Genomic DNA, 19067 nt, shown 5'->3' with positions numbered 1-19067 from the left:
ATCAAGGCAGATCAAGAAACTTCAGTGAATCAGTTTTATTGTATATTCTGCGATAACATGAAACACATTCTTATCTATCGGCTTTCCTCGAGGCTCCTGATGCTTCCATCCTCCTCTCCCTGTCCCACATTCATCCTCCTCCTCCTCTCCATCTGTTCTTCGCTCAGTGTGCCGGGCTCAATCCCAGCTCCGTGCTGGTGAGCTTGGATATGACTCGGCCTTTCAGCCCCTCCGGTGAGGCGCACTTGGGCTCGGAGCGTCCGCTATGGCTGTTCAGCCACATCCACAGAGGTGCCAGCTTGGCATTGCAGTGCCAGGGGTTTCCATCCAGGTCCACCCAGCCGATCCCTGCAGGCAGGGTGCCAGGGGCCAGGAAGCGCAGCCTGTTGTTGGACAGGTCCACGTAGTGCAGACGGGCCAGCCCATGGAAGACTGCAGGTGGGAGAGTGTCCATCTGGTTCTTCTGCAGGAACAGGTAAGTGAGGTTAGCATTGCCACTAAAGGCCTTGGAATCCAAGGCTTGGAGTTTGTTCCCGTCTAGGTAAAGTCTCTCCAAAGCAAAGAGAGAGTGGAAGCTATCGGCTGGCAGCTCCTGCAGGTGGTTCTGTGACAGGTGCAAGACCTCCAGGCGCGTCAGCCTGTGGAGCAGACCAGTGGGGCTTTCCTTCAGCTGGTTCCCTGACAGGTCCAGCCAGGTGAGGCTGCTGCTTCTGGGAAGCCAGTCTGCACTGACATTGGTGAGCAGGTTGTCCTTAAGGACCAGGTTGAGCAGGGGAGCGTGATGAAAGACGTGAGGGGGGAGCTCCTGGATAAGGTTTCCTGCCAAAAGAAAAGGATACATGCTAAAGACAAATGCTAAAGGCAACATATTGTGTTGATTTTTTTTTTAAATGTTATTTTAGGAAGTGTTGCTGACACTTAAAGCCTGTTATAGTAAATTGAACAGAGGACTATTTTGGGTTTTAAGAGTTGAGATTTTGATTGAATATTAATTTGCTGATTAATCTTAAAATGGTTTGTATTTTTAAGCACATTAAAAATGAAGGGACTGAGCGGAGATCCAGAGGGCGTTTGTGCACATGAAGCATCACTGTAGACAGACACCATCCAGTAAAGGAGATGTTTATTCTGCTATGCTCAACAAGACGCATGTCTTATACATCAAGAATAACAGGACTGTGTACCATCATTTGTCCTAGTGTAGTATGAATTATAAATGATTATTCTTTTATATGTTTTATTTTATATATGTTATTGTATGTTTTATTTATATTTTGTTTTATATGTTGTGTTTTATGTTTTATATGTTAGTGTATGTTGTTTTACATGTTTATCGTTTCTGTTTTTTATTTGGGCTCAGTGCTTTATAATCTGATATATTGATTCTTACTTATAAATGGCAAATAAAGCAGAACTGAACTGAGTATATATTTTTCTCTACCTATGAAAGCAGCCACCTGTATTACTTACCTGCATGTGTTACAGTCCAGCACATAAATCTGGATTGATCAATCAATCAAGTCAATCAGTCAATCACTCTATCTATCTATCTATCTATCTATCTATCTATCTATCTATCTATCTATCTATCTATCTATCTATCTAATCATCACTTATTATAACTTGACTACACTGGAACCAAGGTTTATCGTGCACACCTGCATACACTTGCTCGTGTGGGGCTCTGGTGCAGATAGCACCATTTCCCTGTGGGCTGCGTACACAGGCTGAGGGCCCACACATACTCACCTGTGAGATCTAAGGTGTATATAGACACATTCATCACAGACAGCTAAGGTGTACCTGCGCACAGCCACGCACCTGTGAGGTCGATGGTGTGCAGGTGAGTCAGGCCAGCAAGCAGGTCTGCGGGTAAGCTCCTCAGTCTGTTCCCTGGTAGGTGGAGCTCCTTCAGGAGGGGCGTGGCCCTCAGGTCAGGGGCGGTGACGTTGCTCAGGTTGGTGAACTGAATGGTCAGAGAGGTGGCGCTACCTGGGAGACTGTCACTAGGGTAACGCGAGAGCGAGACGTCGGGGCACACCACCTCCGTGGTTTTGTTGCTGAAGTGGCAGGTGCAACGTTTTGGGCACGAGAAGGTGCCCTTGCAACCGAGACAGAAGATCACGGCGAACACGAGGAGCGCGCGAGAGTCCATCTTGACGACGCTGTCGTAAATAAGATAAGACGTTTTTTCTCATGTCAGCATAGCTGGAAATATAACGCACAAAACTCCATCAAAGATTGTCACAGTGGTACAACACTAGCCATGCCGTGACTGTTCACACATAAAATCCGTCTGTCCGTTCATTTTATTCATATTGTGCAATTTGACCGTAGTTATTTACATTTTCCCTAAGGAAAACCATCCCGGCTTATCTTAAAATAATGTCAAAATAATGTTTACTGCATTCCACAGGTAATATGAATAGAAAATACCATGTATACTATAGCATGTACACTATGAATACTAATGACAGTAGAGATGCAACACAATACCTTAGTACTTTGATACCTTCATAAACCTTAACGCTTGCTATTCGTATCTATCGCATGTATCCTAAATAAAAATGTACAACCTTTAGTAAAATTACAGCCAAATTATACTAAATAGCAATAACATTAAATAACACAAGGAAAATAAACCTTACCTTTTGATTATATGAAAGCTATTTCACATTCAGTCATGCGCTCTCTTTGACTCTCCTTTATTTTTTAAAATAGCCCACCTCGCGACTTGTCTTGACATTTCACCCGTCGTTACTGGAATACAAGTCACGGGGAAATCCGTCACTAAATAAATAATGAGCGAAAAGCACTCGCTGGCCGTGCCAGGGATGAGAGACTGGGGTGAATAGGGAGGGATATTAGAAAACAAAAATATGGCATTAAAAACGATTTAGAAAAACAATGCTGTCTGTTGACAGTATGACAAGTAAATTTAATAAAAAGTACTTTATGCAAAACGTAGTGCGCAAAGAAAGTTTTCGTAACAGACCGTGTAGTGGACAGATCAATAACGGTAAATCATTCACACAAATGTTTCTGCGCCATCGCAGACTTTGCACAATGTCGCAAATTCAGTCGATTAGTTTTATAAATAGTCCATGAATTCTACGCGTTGCTTGGTAAACATACTAGCGTGCGTTGCACTTCACGGAGGTGATTTGACATTTCTAAAACTCGCCGTGAAAGGGACCCTAGGTAAGGATCTCTCTGCCCACCCCAGTGGAGTATCACAGCACTGTACCTCGCGCAACCAACCCTTTCTAGCCCACGAGGAGAACGCCTGCGAACGGGCTATAGAATCGCACGCGTAAGGAGACGCCAGTCAGGAAAGAGTCCAGAGACCGTTCTCACGGTAGCTTCATTAAACGGTAGCTTCATTAAACGGTAGCTTCGTTAAAAAAAAAACGTCCTTAACAATGACCATCCGTGGCGCTTTTAATTACGTGGGTGTGATATCCAGGTCAGTCACAGGTGGTGCGTATTTTCACCAGCAACTGGATGATAAATGATCGATGGGTTTATTCTGTCTGTCACAACATTAACTTCCGAAACCTGCACGTTCCTGCCGCGTGTTTGGTATTTGTTGCATCTCTTCTAGTTCATCCAGAGTCTTGGCGCAGAGAAACGAAGCGCGCGATATTCAAATACCAGCCAAGTTTTCGTGTGCGCACGCAAGCGGTCTGGAAAAGGAACAACATGTAGCACGTTCACGAGCAACTTCTTTTCTCTTTCTCCATCAGGTCTCGGGCGTTGAACCAATCCGCGGGCCCGGAGTCTTTAATGGCTCTGTGCTGACGTGCGTGATGAACCAGTCCCACTGCGCGCTCCCCGGCTGAAATGTCCAGTGTCCCTCCCGTCACCGGAGACACAAGAAAATGACGACGTGCCGCTAGGGGAACGCGCTGCTAAACGCGGACCTAGTCAGACCTGGAAGGGGACACGCACGGACTCTCTGGAGAGCTCGAGGCGCAATGGAAACCCCGAGCGTGCCCAGCACCGACGCAGCCATCGCTGCGCTCAAGCTGCTCCTAAACTTCACGCAGGACCCCGCCAACGTCTCCGAGGTCCAGGAAAGTTTCAGAGACGACCTCGGCTTGACCGGTTTCCACGTCACGGAAGCCCCGGTGTCTTCTGTCGCTAGTACGCTCGGGACTGCGTTGACACCCGCGGGGCTGCTGTCGGGTCCCTTCGCGCTGACGGAGGGACCCGCGCGCCTGAGCGTGCAGTTCTGGGACTCGCCGCTGAGCCACGGCATTAACGTGTTCGTGGGATTCGTGCTGTGTTTCACCATGCTGGGCCTCGGGTGCACGGTGGAGGTCACCCAGCTGGGCGCCCACATCCGCAGGCCCGTGGGCGTGCTGCTGGCCGCGATCTGCCAGTTCGTCATCATGCCCTTGCTCGCGTTTCTGCACGCGCTGGCCTTCTCTCTCGACGACGTGGCTGCTATAGCGGTGCTGCTGTGCGGGTGCTGTCCCGGGGGAAATCTGTCTAACATTATGTCACTTCTAGTCAACGGCGACATGAACCTCAGGTAGCCAAGAAATTTGGCATTCAGACCATTACAAGCTTATATAACGGTGCAACACTGTCGGTGTATTTATCAGGGTCAGGGTCACGTTTTTATGCCAATTTTCTCACGTTAGTTAATCAAGTAGTGTTTTAAAACGAATCATGAAACTGACATGCCAATATCATAATTCACGCTGTCAGTGCTACGTTGTTTCTGAACTGTATTGCATAAAAGTGTAAATTCCGCAGCTAAAGTCACGAAACGCTCCGCTAACTTTGAAACCCTCACAAGTGACAGCTTGTCGCGTTGGAGTGTTAACGCGCAGCTCCCCCTGTGATTTGTCCGCAGTGTTATTATGACCATCTCCTCGACCCTCCTGGCGCTCGTGTTCATGCCGCTGTGCCTGTGGGTTTATAGTCGCGCGTGGATCAACACGCCAGTGGTGGACCTGCTGCCGTTCGGCGCGATCACCCTCACGCTCCTCGGCACGCTCATTCCCATCGGCGTCGGAGTGGCTCTTAGGTACCGATACTCCCGCGCGGCGGACGCCGTCCTGAAGGTAAGAGCGGAAAGTTCCGCTAAGAAGGTAAAACTGCGACTATGGACTTCAAAACGACCGCCACGATTAGTCCGTGCCCACGAGGTGCGCGTGTGAGGGAAACGTGTGTGTGTGTGTTCAGAATTTTTTTTTTCATGAATTATGAATGTAATCCATTTAATTCCTGATCTGAAAATTAAGCAAGGAATTTAAATGAGAAATATCACTACACGTCTCCAGACACTCGAGCGGTTTCACTGGAGACGGACGGCGCGTGAAAGCAATCCTGCACGAGCAGGAGCTGCAGCACCCTCGACTAGACTGAGATCGCGAGGAAACAGGAAAGAGTCTGTTTAAAATGAAAGTTTTGCCAATTAAACTGAACCTTTCATCCAAAGAACAATTACAACGACACGAACAAAGTTGAAAAAGTCAAAGCCCAGATTGCGTTTCACATCCTAAGCGTCCACTTTCCAACAGCTTGCCGCGTGCTCTGTATCACCGTTCAGGGAGCAGCAGTGCCCAGCTGAGAGATTCTTCTTTCAGTTACTCTTATCTAACAGCAGTTCAGCAAGGGCTGTGTGGGGAACGAGAGATAGAGAGACAGGGTGAAGGAAAGACGGGAGTGGAGAGCGATAAAGGAAATGCAGGGTATACAAAGACGTGTGTTTGGCAGAGTGACGTGCATTAAGGAGATAAAGGCAAGCCGCACAGTCACGCTGCCCTTTTCTGAGGTGATTAATGGCACTGCGCATGTCTTGGCATCACCAGTGCCACTTAGTCATTTAATCATCAGTTTGTATATAAATCCCTACCCGCCATTTTATGACCGAAATCCACAGTTCCTCCAATACCGCCCTTTTCACTGCCTGAATGGTAATTTCTTTAAGTGGCAGTTTTCTGCTATTTTTAGGGCCAGAAGCTATTCGCGCCGGTATTAATAATAACAAAAACAAAAGACCTTGCAGAGTTGTTCAAAGCACTGTGACTGTAATCTAAATTAGTCATCTGCCAGCATTTCACCCAGTTCTCCCGTCTGTCCGCCAGGTGTCGCTGTGGTCTCTGCTCGTCACGCTGGTGATGTTGTTCATTATGACGAGCACCATGCTGGGGCCCGAGCTGCTGGCCACCATCCCCGCCTCCGTCTACCTGGTGGCCGTGTTCATGCCGATGGCGGGATACGCCGCCGGCTACGGCGTGGCCAAGCTCTTCGACCTGGAACCCTCGAGCTGCCGTGCCGTCTCCATGGAGACGGGCTGCCAGAACGTGCAGTTGTGCACGGCCATCCTAAACCTTGCCTTCCCGCCGCAGCTCGTGGGCGGAATGCACATGCTCCCGCTGCTGTACGCGCTCTTCCAGTCGGCCGAGGCCGGAATCTTCATCCTCGCCTACCGCACCTACCGGCGGGAGGTGCTGCACAAGCAGGAGCCATCCACAGGTTCCGACCACGACACCAACATCACGTACAAGACGCTGGGGGAGGAGGATGCACCGCTTGATACAGCGTACGGAGCCACAGCCTCGCTTGAACCCGATGCCATCGCCATGGAGACACGCGAGGCGGAGGGAAGCCCCATGCCTGTGTAGGAGCCAGTCTGTGAGATGACAGCCCCACGTTCCACATCTGCTAATTATGACATCACAAAGTACTTAAGCATCACCACCAGCAACCAGCAGCAAATAAAGTTTCAGTACATTTTCCATGATGTCTGGCCAACACGACTGCTGAGACTTCTGAAGACTCTCATAGACTTCAAATCTTTAAAGTTGCTATGCTTAAAGTGAAACTGCTGAACTGAAATGTCAGTGGAATATTTTCCATTTGGAACTGGCTACAGGATAACATACATTAAAAAAAAAAAGTATTAAAAGAAGTCTACAGATTAACATTGCAGTCATGGTATATGTCAGGCCTATACTCACTTTATTCTTCACTCAAAAACTGTACCTAGTCTTAACTAGAGAAAATAAGTCATAATGAGCCTTCTTTGGGAATTAGCATATTATCTTAAATAATCAATCATCATGACAATTCCATCAGTCTCCAAGTTTTAATCTTCAGATATGCTTAAATGGCTTGTAGTGACAAATGTGATCTCATTCACACAGACACACTGAAATTGAGGAGGACACATTACATCATACTACTTTATCCAAAATAAACCTGGACATTGCTACTGTCAACAATGCTGTATAACAAGTAAAATGTTTCAAAGAGTTCAGATTGGTAAATACAGGAACGTTATGACTATTTAGAACAAATGATGGGTGATGAGGTTATTTATGATTTAGAAGTGAAGCAGCTGTAATTACTGTACAAACCAATTAAAAGAAAGACATCATCTATGAATAATCTGAACTGTGGAACCAATGCATCAGTCGAGAAACAAACGCTTCTCTATCTATAAATAAAATGTAAAAACATTAAAGTATAATAAAAAAAATAAAATAAACAAAACAAAAAAACCCAAAACAAATAGGATTGTCTGACTGCACCCATAGCACAATCGCATACTTTATTTTCCGGTGCCATTGCCAATTGCGTTTATGCGTACAAGCTTAATTGGATAAAACGGCGCACCTGGTCACCATTAAAGGGCCTCGCGCCCCCACTGCCTACTTAACGTGACACGCGCAGACAGCTCCTTCGGCTAAGTGAAAATGGCTACGTACGGAGACGAGTCACTGGATGCCTACCTGTACTCCTCCTACAACCCTTACTCCTACAGGTGTCCGCGGCCCAAGGGCTGGCGGCAGAAAAACTACGTGACCACTTACGGTGACGGCGAGAGCTACTTCGAGAACTACCATCGCGCGCAGCTGAAGTCTATCCTCTCGCAGATAAACCCGAACCTGACGCCCCGGCTGCGAAAAGCCAACACCAAGGACGTGGGCGTGCAGGTCAACCCGAAGACCCACGCCGCAGTGCAGTGCTCGCTGGGCCCGCGCACTCTCCTAGCGCGCAAGCGAGAGGCACTGCGTAAGAGACGGCAGGATGTCCAGACGCCCGCGAGCCCCGTCACCGGTGGCGTGCGGTTTCCGCGCACGCAGGCCGTGTATTCACCGGTTGCAGCAAGGGCGCTGACATCTTTCCTCGAGGATGATGAAGAGGAGGAGGAGGAGAAGAAGCGCGCCGAGAGCGCGGAGAAAACTGAGGACGAGGTGGCTGTAGAAGGCACAGACGCGCAGAGCACCGAGGAAGCCAAAGAAAAGCTTAGTCCCGGGAAAACCGACGACGGAAACGATCAGACGGAAATGACCGAGAAAAATAAGAGCGACTCTGACCAAAGTGGACAAGACTTCAAGTCCAAGGGGAGAGTCCGCTTCCAGGTGAGGTTTTGGTTCTTTCTGGCCAGTGACATGGTCGTGGTGAACCTTCGTGCCGACCGGTAGACCAAGTACGGTGCAGGCCCGAGTCGCGCGCTAACTACCGCCTGTTGGTCCGATAGTTCTTGGAGCAGAAGTATGGATACTACCACTGCAAAGACTGCAACCTGCGCTGGGAGAGCGCGTACGTGTGGTGCGTCCAGGGCACGAGCAAGGTAGCCGCGTGGCGCGTCATTTACTTGGTCTCACTGATGCTGCTGCGCGTGCTGGAACGTGACGTTTTTGTTTATAGGTTTACTTCAAGCAGTTCTGCAGAACATGTCAGAAGGCATTCAATCCCTACCGTGTAGAGGACATAACCTGCCAGGTAACCTTGTGGGGTTTTTTCTTTTTAAATGGACTTTACCATGAATAAGATGTCTTGCTGGATCTATCATTTTCAGAATTGCAAGAAGGCACGCTGCAGTTGCCCGGGAACAGCACGTCACGTGGACCCCAAACGGCCTCACCGGCAAGACCTGTGTGGCCGCTGCAAGGGCAAACGGCTCTCGTGCGACAGCACTTTCAGCTTTAAGTACATCATCTAGCACAGTACCACCATGGCAGCGGGTCACTGCACTACCGTTCTCCCCGTTGCCTAGGTGAGGATCCACACTCCTGTGACGGTGTCTGCAACGGCACAGCGGGGTCTCCTGTCATGGCCAGTCTGTGCAGCGAGGGCTGGCATACTTCCTAAACATCTGGTTTTTGTTTATGTTGACTAATATTTGCAGGAACCATTTTTTTGGGGGGGGGGGGAATGAATTAAAATGTCAATGAACAGCAACAGTGCCGTCTTGCTGCCTTTGTCTGAACTGCTGAAGCTGCGTGTGGGCATGTAGGAATGCATCCGAGTGTGGCATGTCCCCTGTTGCTTTGTGAATGTTGGGCATGTCCTCTTTGCGTAGTGGTGTAATTTATCTGCATGGCACTGAAGTGGGGACAGTTGAACCCCAGCTGTAGTGTCTAGTGGTGTGGTCTGGGAGGGGAGAACTCTAATGGAGCAGAGATGGACCCAGTGTTGGCCCTGCTCTCAGGTTGTATACTTCCCCATCTTCTGAGTCTGTACAAAGCCTGTAATTTTATTTCTGCTTAATGTGACCAGCTCTGATTCAGAGAGATCTGGCACAAAAGTAACTTATTACTATTTTTGTTCGGTTGGAACAAACATCTGAGGTCTTGATCTCTTTTGGCCTGTGCCCAGCACCTTTGCAGAACTTGAATGCAAAACCATGGTCATGAGTTCAAGTGCCAGGGTGCGCATCTAACCACTGGCTCATGCAGTAGAGGGATGTCTGCCAAAGGCTGGAAAGGTACATCAGTGCAAGTTACTGTAGGCCGGTTACCAACTGTGCATATTCACATACTGAGAGTGGGAGGAGTTGCTTCTGGTTAGGCTTTTATTTAAACAGGGGAAGGGAGGTGAAATGACGGGGGGGGGAGAAACAGAAAAAGGGGGGGGGGGAGACTACACCACTAAATAAAACATTCTCCAGGTAAATATCCATTAAATAATTAACAGCATCCAAAATGTACCAGACAAGCAACAACATTGTGAGGAAGTGATTTCTGTCATCCTTTCATGTTAAATGTAACATCCCAGCAGGCACTCTGTGTCCATCTCCCACAGTGGCGCAAAGCCAAGCACAGTGCAGTGAAGCAAAAAACGTCTCATCAGTGCAAGCCTGCAGCGTGGCCACGCGGAGCCAACATGATCACAGTGGAGAGTAAGGAATGCATACAGCTGGGGAATGGGCACACCACAGCCCTGCTCCTCTGCACCCAGCCAGGCTCGCTTATTAAGAATTCTTAAGATTAAGGTGTTGGATAATTATGAAGGGTCAGTAGAGATTTGGAGCTGGAATTGTTTTGTTAGGGTTTTTTTTTTTTTTTTTTTTGCTTTAGTTTCATACTCTATTCTGGTAGAACAGTGCATTACACAAATGTACAAGGGAAAAATACTGCTTTTACACTATACACTTTTCTAAAATATATACAGAGTACAATAAGTTATTTCCATAATGAGTTGCAGCTAGATTGCACTTGTTGTGCATTTTAATGTGCTCGTGTGTGAGAGTGTGCAAATATTGGCATATGTAAGTCACACACTGGCGCGCACGTACAGATGCACTCTCGTGAGTCTATGGTTGTCTACAGACAGCTACCACTACTGTTACAGGGTAAAGGTGTTGTAAGAGCAACCCAATAAAAGCTAGTTTCCCCCCAGTGCAGGTCAATAAAGTTAAAGTTAACCAAGATGACCCTTTTTTTACACAGTGGCTGAGAGCCAAGCCCTCACATTGCAGTTATACATTAAATATCCTAACATTTACAACCTAGGTTTGTTAGCACTAATAAAAATACATTTCTCAAAAAAATATTTCTTGCAGTGCTTCTCTCATTCAAGCATGCTTCTGAAATCATTTTTTTTTTTGTACTTATTTTGTATTTAATGAGTAAAATGTGGTAGAAGTTTCTGTCCTAATGTGCCAGTTCTCATACACTATGGAAAGGCTTTTTCTGCAGCTACAAGCCATGCCACTCCAGGATTCCTGCAGAGCAGATAACCACTAGTCACTTTCTGGACACCCTAGAGATCATAGGGTTTCCCCCCCCTGCAAAAAGCATCCAGTTTGGCATCATCGTTGGCACCGTTTCTCTCCTCCAAATGGTCCCAGGCCTTCACCAAGCCACTCTACGGCACTGCCGGCATCAGCCACGCTGCGTTAAGTCAGAGAATGACAACAGACGCAGAGACAGCGAGGAAAGGGGAAGTGGGGCAATAAAAGGAATTTGTGTATCGAGTTTTTCTTTTTTTTAAAGTCGGTATGATCCTCACACACATCCTTTAGCCCTTTAAAGGTAAAAGTCTCCACAACTGCCCCTGTTCTTACCCTGACCCTCCCAATAGCACCCTCTCCCCAGCCTGGACTCCCGTGAGGGTCACAGCCCCGTGCTGAGGACTGTGCTGTGGGTGTTGATCTGTGTCTGGGGGGTGGGCGTTAGACTGGGAGCTTGTCCAGGGGGCAGAGCCTGGGCTCGGTGCAGGGCCTCACGGATTTGCAGGTTGAGTTCCATGAGGCGGGCACTAGCCTGCGACAGGTCCCGGCTGGGCCCCACCACAGCCAGGCAGCCCGTCTGGCCCAGTGTCTGGTGCCGGAAGTATATGTGCAGCAGGGTGTGCACAGCGTCGTCCGTCTCACTGCCAAATATATCACTGGGCCACAAGCACCTGGAGGAAGGGAGAGGTGGACAGAAGCAGATGATCACTGATCACAGGACCAGACCGCACACAGCGGTCTAGCAGTTAGGGAGGAGTTGCCATGTAAGAATCACACCCAGGTAACTATGTTGATAAGAAACAACTTAAGTTTTCTCTGTAAGAAGAGGGTTAAAATAAAGCTTGCAGGGTTTAAATTTCACAGCCACAGCCACAGAACAGACCTAGTACAAAAACCACAGACACTTGGTGATTCACGAATAACTGAAGTTAGTGTGTGATTCTGTATTCGCATGTGGATGTACCTGAAGGCTCTGTGGGAGCAGACAGGCAATAACGTACGTGTGTGTGTGTGTGTGTGATATATAAAATTTATTTACCTGAAGGCTTTGACCTGTGCAAGTGCAGAAGTGAAGTCTCGTGCTCGAAGACTCTCAATGAGTGAGTGGATAGCTGTCTCTGTACTGGACTGCACAGCCTCAGACACGCCCATGCCCTCCTGTCCATCACTCACCAACTCTGCCTCCTTCAAGCAGCTCTCCAAGATGGCCAATTCCTCTGACATGTTTGTTACCTAGGGAGGGGGGAAAGAACCCACCTCCATTATACAAAACCATCTTTTGGGGTCGGTAAATATTTTAAAAAACAAAGTCTTGGATAAATAAAATGCATGCAGAAACATAAAAATAAATATGGCCCTTTCCAATTTCTGGGTAGACTACAGATCTAGTAAGTGTGTTAGCATTGATCTGTGATTAGACAAATGTGGGAGCTCAGTCAGAGGCGTGTCTAGTTATAGCTCCAGGATAAAACTCTACAGTACACACTGACAGTACAATTATTTAAGCCATCACATGAAAATGTTGAACTACTAATGGAGTCTGATGTCTAGACATGTTCAACCTTCCTTGGGTTTTTATAGCAAATCATCCCCATGTTTCAACTCTGATATAAACACAATTTTCCATTAAACAGGATAGCTGCTTAAAATACACATATTTCTAGTCACTAAAGTAGGAGTCAGTCTATGCATGGTTTATGCACAATTAGCTCATATTTTTTATATTTCATGGAAACATCTAGAACATATCTGGCCTAGCAGGCAAAAAGAAAAGATTTACACGAGGTGTTTACGACATAAAACCTAGTAAAGGAACGCCGGGGAATTTTTTCATAAAAATTCAATGTCTGAAGTTCTGGCAACAATTTGCTGAATTGCAATGACGTAGATGGAGGAGGAAATATCTGAGAAATTAACGTCATTACTTTTGGCCACTTAAAGTACTAAATGTATATGATATTTATTTAGCTACATTTCCCCATACCATTAACACCTGCTGACAGTAAATCATAACGTGCTAGCAGATTATCTTATGTCTACCATCTACAGCAGCAATATGACAAATCTCACTGTTTGTTATTCTATTACCCTTCAAATCGCACCTTTATGGATACATCCAGACAAGGTAATATTTAATCACATTTTTAAAAACTATTTTCCATTATGCAAACAGGCAGTTTCCAATATTTATTTATTATTATTGTAATAACTAAGGTAAATTGGCATATTTAGTTAGTAATAGTTTTCTTTGCTTCTAAGATTGAGTGCCAACCATGGCCAAGAGTCCAAGGGAGCAAACTGACACTGCTGTCTGGGTGGGAGGGATGGCATGACTCTAAGTCAATCACTAAGGCACTAGCCAATCAGCTACATCTGTGTGTTGGTGCTCGCTGATCAGGGCAGTTAGCACTATCGTCTGAGTGGGTTGGGCCACTCGCCGTCACAGCACGGACAACGGTGTGTCAAGTTTGGTATGACAGGGAGGCTGGCTAGCTGGATGGACACAGGCACAATGACTAAACTGAGAGAAAAATGGGATACACAATCACACACACACACACACACACAGATGTGAAAGACTAATGTATGCTTGCTTAACAGCAGACATACAGAAATGGCATTCAAGTGATCCTGCCTTAACTGATTATGTGCTTTCAGACAGACACGTGCACATGCACAAACCTCAGCCTCTCTCTTGATTGTGTCCACCCTGTTGATCAGCTTACAGTAGGCCTGGAAGAGCAGGAGCAGCTGAAAGTGAAGCTTGTACAACCTCCGACACAGCTCCAGCTCCTACAGAGAGAGAGAGAGAGAGAGAGAGAGAGAGAGAGACACTATTATCTTGTCACACTTCACTAGCATCAATAGCATATGACTGGATGAAAGGATGGATGGATGAAACAATGTAGGATTGAATGAATGAATGAATGGGCGGGGCAGAGAGGGGGCGGGTCAGAGAGTAAAAGTGTTAGACCTGCGAGGCAGTTTATTGCAGCTGGGGTGTGGGGCCCATGGGTACCATGCCTAGTGGATGCCATGGACACATGCTATGCATAAATAATCCACTCTACCAGCTACCCTACCTCCCTCCGGATCAGGAGCAAGCGATATGCCGGTTGGAAGGGAAACAGAATTATGTCTTTGTGCCTTGTGTCATCCTTTTTCCCGTAACCCACGGACATACCCCATCCACTATAACCACAGCGCTCCGTTAATATGATTTAGTCAGGCGTTTTATATAAGATCAATGGCAAAGTAGCACAGGAGAGACAAACTTACAAGTATGGCGCCCATCTATGGCTGGTCGTTAGTGAAGCAAACATAAGACATAAAATCTATGGCAGGGTTATAAGAGGCTGAGACAGGCTGTTCAGGGCTCTGATTGGTTTAGCAGGTTGTTTATGATGAATGGAAGGAATGATCAGTATGTGTTGCCACGGTGACATGATTATAAAAAGGCTAAGAGTTTGAGAACAACTTACTGCTAGAATTTCCATTTGCTAAGCAAGAGGGAAGGCAGGTCACCAAAACAACAAAAAACAAACAAAAAGAGAGAAAGAGAGAGAGAGAGAGAGAGAGAGAGAGAGAGAGACACACTCGTTAGACAGCGCATCACACCCCCAAACCACAAACATAGAAGAGACAGGAAGATGTAGAAAGAAGAAGAAAGAAACACTGAGGGAGATCCATCACCTACAGAAAAGATCACCACCAAATACATGCAAACATCCATAAGGAAACTGAAGCTGAAACCAAAAAAACACAAAAAATGCTATAAGATTATGTATAGGAGGGAGGTGAGGGAGGTCCAAGGGGCAGATAAGAGGAGGACTGAGACACGGTGCCCAAGTGCTGATCCAAAAATGGCACAAGGCATCAGGTCCCACTGTCCCCATCATCAAAGACCCAACAGCAGCAATCGGACACTGGGATGACAGCTGGGAAAATATGGGGAGGAAAAACGAGGACAGGAAAAAGAAATCACAGGCCACAGAGAGAAAGAAGAGAGAGATGAACTAGAGATGTGAGAGAAACCATGTGATCTTTATTCACCCATTGTGCTCTGAAAAAATATGAACAGAAACACTACTTTGATTAGAGAGTGAACCAAACATAAAAATGTGTGCGCGTGCGTGTGAAGTTTCAGACAGTGTAAAGGCGTACAGTACCTGAGCTTGGGTGGTGGGCTGATGACTGCTGTCTTTATCACCAAACGTTTTTCTGCAGTTCTCTAACCACTGTTTTGGGGGGGGGGGTAAGAGAGAGAGAGAGAGAGAGAGAGAGAGAGAGAGAGAGAGAGAGAGAGAGAGAGAGAGAGAGAGAGAGAGAGGGGAGGAGCGGGGGAACGGGAGGAAGAGACATTTAAAGGATGAGACTATGGTCAGTGAGTGGTCTAGCAGAACACGCGAAGACCCTGCTGTGTCAATGTACACACTGAGTGCAGACACAACACACACTGGCATTTAAAACCGCAGGGTTTTGCACACGTTTGAAAGCCCTGTTAGAAGCTGGGCCTGGCGCTGTGTGTGCGTGTGCATGCTAAATCTGATCAGATGCCCTGTTCTACGAGGATAGGAGGTGGGCTTTAATATTCCAGAGATAAGGCCTGTGTCTCATCCAGTTAACATCTCCAAGACTTCCACTCTCTCATCAGCCCCCTCGTCTCCACTCCCCCACCGCCTGATTTATGGCCTGGGTGGGGGCTAGCGGAAGCTAATGCTGGCCAAGTCTGCTCACGTCCTGCAGATAATTTAATGACACCCTTTGGCTACAGAACAGGGGGCTCTTTGTCTGTAGGCTCGCACAGCGAGATTTATTCACTCATATGACACACGCATAGCCTTACTCATCCTGTCTTGTCCTGACACCCCTCCCCCAATCCAGAAACAAACAAAAAAAGTAGAGGTTGTTTGAAGAAAGCTCTTAAGCACATAGAGACACCTGTCATCTTGAAGTTGAAGGCTCTGTTCTGAGGGATAGAGCAAAATATATACTGAGATTTGGTGGTGTGTGTTAGCGTGAGTGGGTTGGTGTGTGTGTGGGGAGAGGTTTATAGCAGGTACAGGTATGAGCATGGTTGGTTGGTGTGTGTTTGTATGAGTGTGTGTGTGTGTGTGTGTGTGTGTGTGTGTATGTATATATATATTAGCGTGAGTGGGTTGGTGTGTGTGTGGGGAGAGGTTTATAGCAGATACAGGTATGAGCATGGTTGGTTGGTGTGTGTGTGTATATATTAGCGTGAGTGGGTTGGTGTGTGTGTGGGGAGAGGTTTATAGCAGGTACAGGTATGAGCATGGTTGGTTGGTGTGTATCTGTATGAGTGTGTGTGTGTGTGTGTGTGTATATATATATTAGCGTGAGTGGGTTGGTGTGTGTGTGGGGAGAGGTTTATAGCAGGTACAGGTATGAGCATGGTTGGTTGGTGTGTGTCTGTATGAGTGTGTGTATGTGTGTGTGTATATTAGCGTGAGTGGGTTGGTGTGTGTGTGGGGAGAGGTTTATAGCAGGTACAGGTATGAGCATGGTTGGGTGGTGTGTGTCTGTATGAGTGTGTGTATATATATTAGCGTGAGTGGGTTGGTGTGTGTGTGGGGAGAGGTTTATAGCAGGTACAGGTATGAGCATGGTTGGTTGGTGTGTGTATGTGTGTGTGTGTATATTAGCGTGAGTGGGTTGGTGTGTGTGTGGGGAGAGGTTTATAGCAGGTACAGGTATGAGCATGGTTGGTTGGTGTGTGTCTGTATGAGTGTGTGTATATATATTAGCGTGAGTGGGTTGGTGTGTGTGTGTGTGGGGAGAGGTTTATAGCAGGTACAGGTATGAGCATGGTTGGTTGGTGTGTGTCTGTATGAGTGTGTGTATATATATATTAGCGTGAGTGGGTTGGTGTGTGTGTGTGTGGGGAGAGGTTTATAGCAGGTACAGGTATGAGCATGGTTGGTTGGTGTGTGTCTGTATGAGTGTGTGTATGTGTGTGTGTGTATATTAGCGTGAGTGGGTTGGTGTGTGTGTGTGGGGAGAGGTTTATAGCAGGTACAGGTATGAGCATGGTTGGTTGGTGTGTGTCTGTATGAGTGTGTGTATGTGTGTGTGTGTATATTAGCGTGAGTGGGTTGGTGTGTGTGTGGGGAGAGGTTTATAGCAGGTACAGGTATGAGCATGGTTGGGTGGTGTATGTCTGTGAGTGTGCGTATATTAGCGCAAGTGCAACACACCTGCTCTGCTGCTTCTCTTTTGACATTGTAGGTGTCCAGGTGCTCCTGTAACTCCAGGACACTGAACTTCAATGTCTCCAAAAGACCACAAGAAACCAGCTGCAAACACACAGACAGACACACTCAGCAAAGCTGTCAGGACAAGACCAATGACTGGCGATCTGTTCACATGGAATTAGATTTTACACACAAACTGAAAGAGGAAGGACAGAAACAAGGCTCCAGTGTTTGGACAGGAATGTTCACACCCAATCTGGCGAAGCCAGATTTCAAATAACCTAAAATGTCTGAGAAGACTCAAGCATCCATTATAAGGCTAAATGATCAGCTACTGACTGTGCTTCACAAAACCAGAAAACAAGAACCAGTCCCAGGAAGAAAAGGCCATTTAGTCAGATTTAGGACTTTACTCCGCTAATGAAAATCTAATAAAACATGTGTCAAATCACATGGGTGAACTTACAGTCTCTGCATCCAATAATACTGTAGGACACTGGGAGCACGAGGTCATGACCTCCAGAGAGCTAAGGAACTGGTTTCCCATTCGCTGGAGCCCATCACCAAGGAAACGCACTGAAGCATGGGTAATGGAGTCAAACTTCTTCTGGATGTGCTGGATAGAGAAGGGGAAAAAAATAAATAAATAAAATCAGTCACATGTAAAAAGGTACACTCAGACACACACAGACACAGAGACACCCAGACACACCTGGAAGAGGCGTGAGAACACGTGGAAAGTGTACACTGCACATGACCCATCTGTGTCTGACAGCATCTGGTTGACGTGGCAACGCCAGGCATCCTCTTCGTCATCGTAGGTGATGGGCTGGAATGCTGCTAGGATAGCGGACAGAAACGGAGACGGGGGTGGAGAGCCCTGAAGCTCAGGGAAGCCATCTGCATCGGCCTCATCCTGACTGGAAACACACATGCACACGCGCACACAAATATACACACACAAATCAGATCCTGTCTCTCTTTATCCTGCCCCTCTCGCTCACAAACACACATCAACAAATTACGTCACCAAGGCAATGTAAACAAAAGCATGCAGCATTGGTCTCTGTCAGTGTGGCTTCCAGCTCCCGATAAACTCCCCCTCCCCCTGCCCACTGCAGAGATTCTGTGTAGCACTACATCAGTCCAGACCTACTGCAGAGACAAAGAAAAACACCTCTGATTCTCCCTCACACACACACACACGCACACACTTACAGGCCTGAGGGGCCAAAAAGCCTGATAAAGCAGACCGAGTAGAGGTATCTGAATCCTGAGCTGCTGAGTGGCGTGAAGGACACAGTCTCCATCTTCATCCTCACTCCCTGCTTCTGCTCTTCTCTGCATTCACTCTTTTACCCCTCCACTCAACTGTCTCTCTCTCTCTCTGCTGCCTCTCCAATACCATCTCTCCTACTCTTCCTTCTTTCACCTCACATGCTCTGCCCACCTCTCCTATTCTCTCCCTCCCTCGGAGCTGATACTGTGCTGCATTAGCAAACTGTGTTCGTTAGCCTGCCAACGCACCCCCACTCTGTGCAAACATATGCAGGTGGGTGCAGTTTTGTGTCTGTGAGATGGATATCCACCACTCTATGCAGCAATATCGGCATGCGCAAGGGCACCAGGGCTTCTGTTCTGCGCTGGAACTTCAGGTGGATCACTGCCAAACAGCCCTGCAGCTTATGCTTTTGTGTGTGTGTGTGTCCGTCCCTCTCAGAGCAGATAATAAATGGACAGGATCTGACTGAGCTGCCTGATTCTTCATTGCTGTTTGGAGCCTAATGCCCTCAGTCCAGTATTGGCCCACCTTCACATGAGTTTAGCAGCCCAGAGCGGAAGAGTCAAATCTGGCCAGATGTTATGGCGATGTC

General features: G+C 47.1%; 4 protein-coding genes across 12 annotated transcripts in view; 2 read left to right on the top strand and 2 right to left on the bottom strand.

Annotated features, from left to right (window-relative positions):
• Positions 1-20: 20 nt before the first annotated feature.
• si:dkey-90m5.4 (uncharacterized) lies at positions 21-2789 on the bottom strand. 2 transcript variants are annotated; one of them, XM_027022642.3, is made up of 3 exons: positions 2649-2789; positions 1822-2165; positions 21-819 (listed from the first exon to the last, which is right to left on the bottom strand). In XM_027022642.3, the coding sequence occupies exons 2-3, from the start codon at positions 2153-2155 to the stop codon at positions 164-166; spliced, it is 990 nt and encodes a 329-aa protein (XP_026878443.1). In that variant the 5' UTR covers positions 2156-2165; positions 2649-2789; the 3' UTR covers positions 21-163. The 2 variants fall into 2 exon arrangements, with proteins under 2 accessions (XP_026878443.1, XP_081573061.1); XM_081716935.1 differs by lacking the exon at positions 2649-2789 and adding an exon at positions 2497-2563.
• On the top strand, positions 2642-6755 carry slc10a4 (solute carrier family 10 member 4). Of its 2 annotated transcripts, none has more exons than XM_081716934.1 (4): positions 2642-3201; positions 3747-4537; positions 4865-5075; positions 6102-6755. In XM_081716934.1, exons 2-4 carry the CDS (start codon positions 3978-3980, stop codon positions 6639-6641), a joined length of 1311 nt encoding a protein of 436 aa, XP_081573060.1. In that variant the 5' UTR covers positions 2642-3201; positions 3747-3977; the 3' UTR covers positions 6642-6755. The 2 variants fall into 2 exon arrangements, with proteins under 2 accessions (XP_081573060.1, XP_035380120.1); XM_035524227.2 differs by having other exon boundaries at positions 2642-3374.
• Positions 6756-7091: 336 nt separating this feature from the next.
• Positions 7092-19067, bottom strand: part of fryl (furry homolog, like) — an 88821-nt gene continuing 76845 nt past the window's right edge. For 5 of the 7 annotated variants that reach the window (XM_081716929.1, XM_027022634.3, XM_081716928.1 and 2 more), the window contains 8 exons: positions 17906-18113; positions 17660-17809; positions 17197-17295; positions 15151-15219; positions 14464-14481; positions 13664-13774; positions 12021-12214; positions 7092-11652 (listed from right to left, as the gene is read on the bottom strand). In XM_081716929.1, coding sequence (XP_081573055.1) covers positions 11364-11652; positions 12021-12214; positions 13664-13774; positions 14464-14481; positions 15151-15219; positions 17197-17295; positions 17660-17809; positions 17906-18113 — 1138 coding nt within the window. In that variant the 3' untranslated portion in view covers positions 7092-11363. The remainder of the gene's footprint in view (positions 11653-12020; positions 12215-13663; positions 13775-14463; positions 14482-15150; positions 15220-17196; positions 17296-17659; positions 17810-17905; positions 18114-19067) is intronic. The other 2 variants (XM_081716925.1, XM_027022639.3) reach the window with 1 other exon arrangement.
• On the top strand, positions 7716-8968 carry zar1 (zygote arrest 1). Its single transcript, XM_027022648.3, has 4 exons — positions 7716-8384; positions 8504-8596; positions 8674-8748; positions 8825-8968. The coding sequence occupies exons 1-4, from the start codon at positions 7716-7718 to the stop codon at positions 8966-8968; spliced, it is 981 nt and encodes a 326-aa protein (XP_026878449.2).

This window comes from Electrophorus electricus, chromosome 7, assembly GCF_041902795.1.
Source record: "Electrophorus electricus isolate QZ-2024a chromosome 7, ASM4190279v1, whole genome shotgun sequence".
Taxonomy (NCBI): Eukaryota; Metazoa; Chordata; class Actinopteri; order Gymnotiformes; family Gymnotidae; genus Electrophorus; species Electrophorus electricus.
This window is presented reverse-complemented; position numbering and strand designations above follow the sequence as displayed.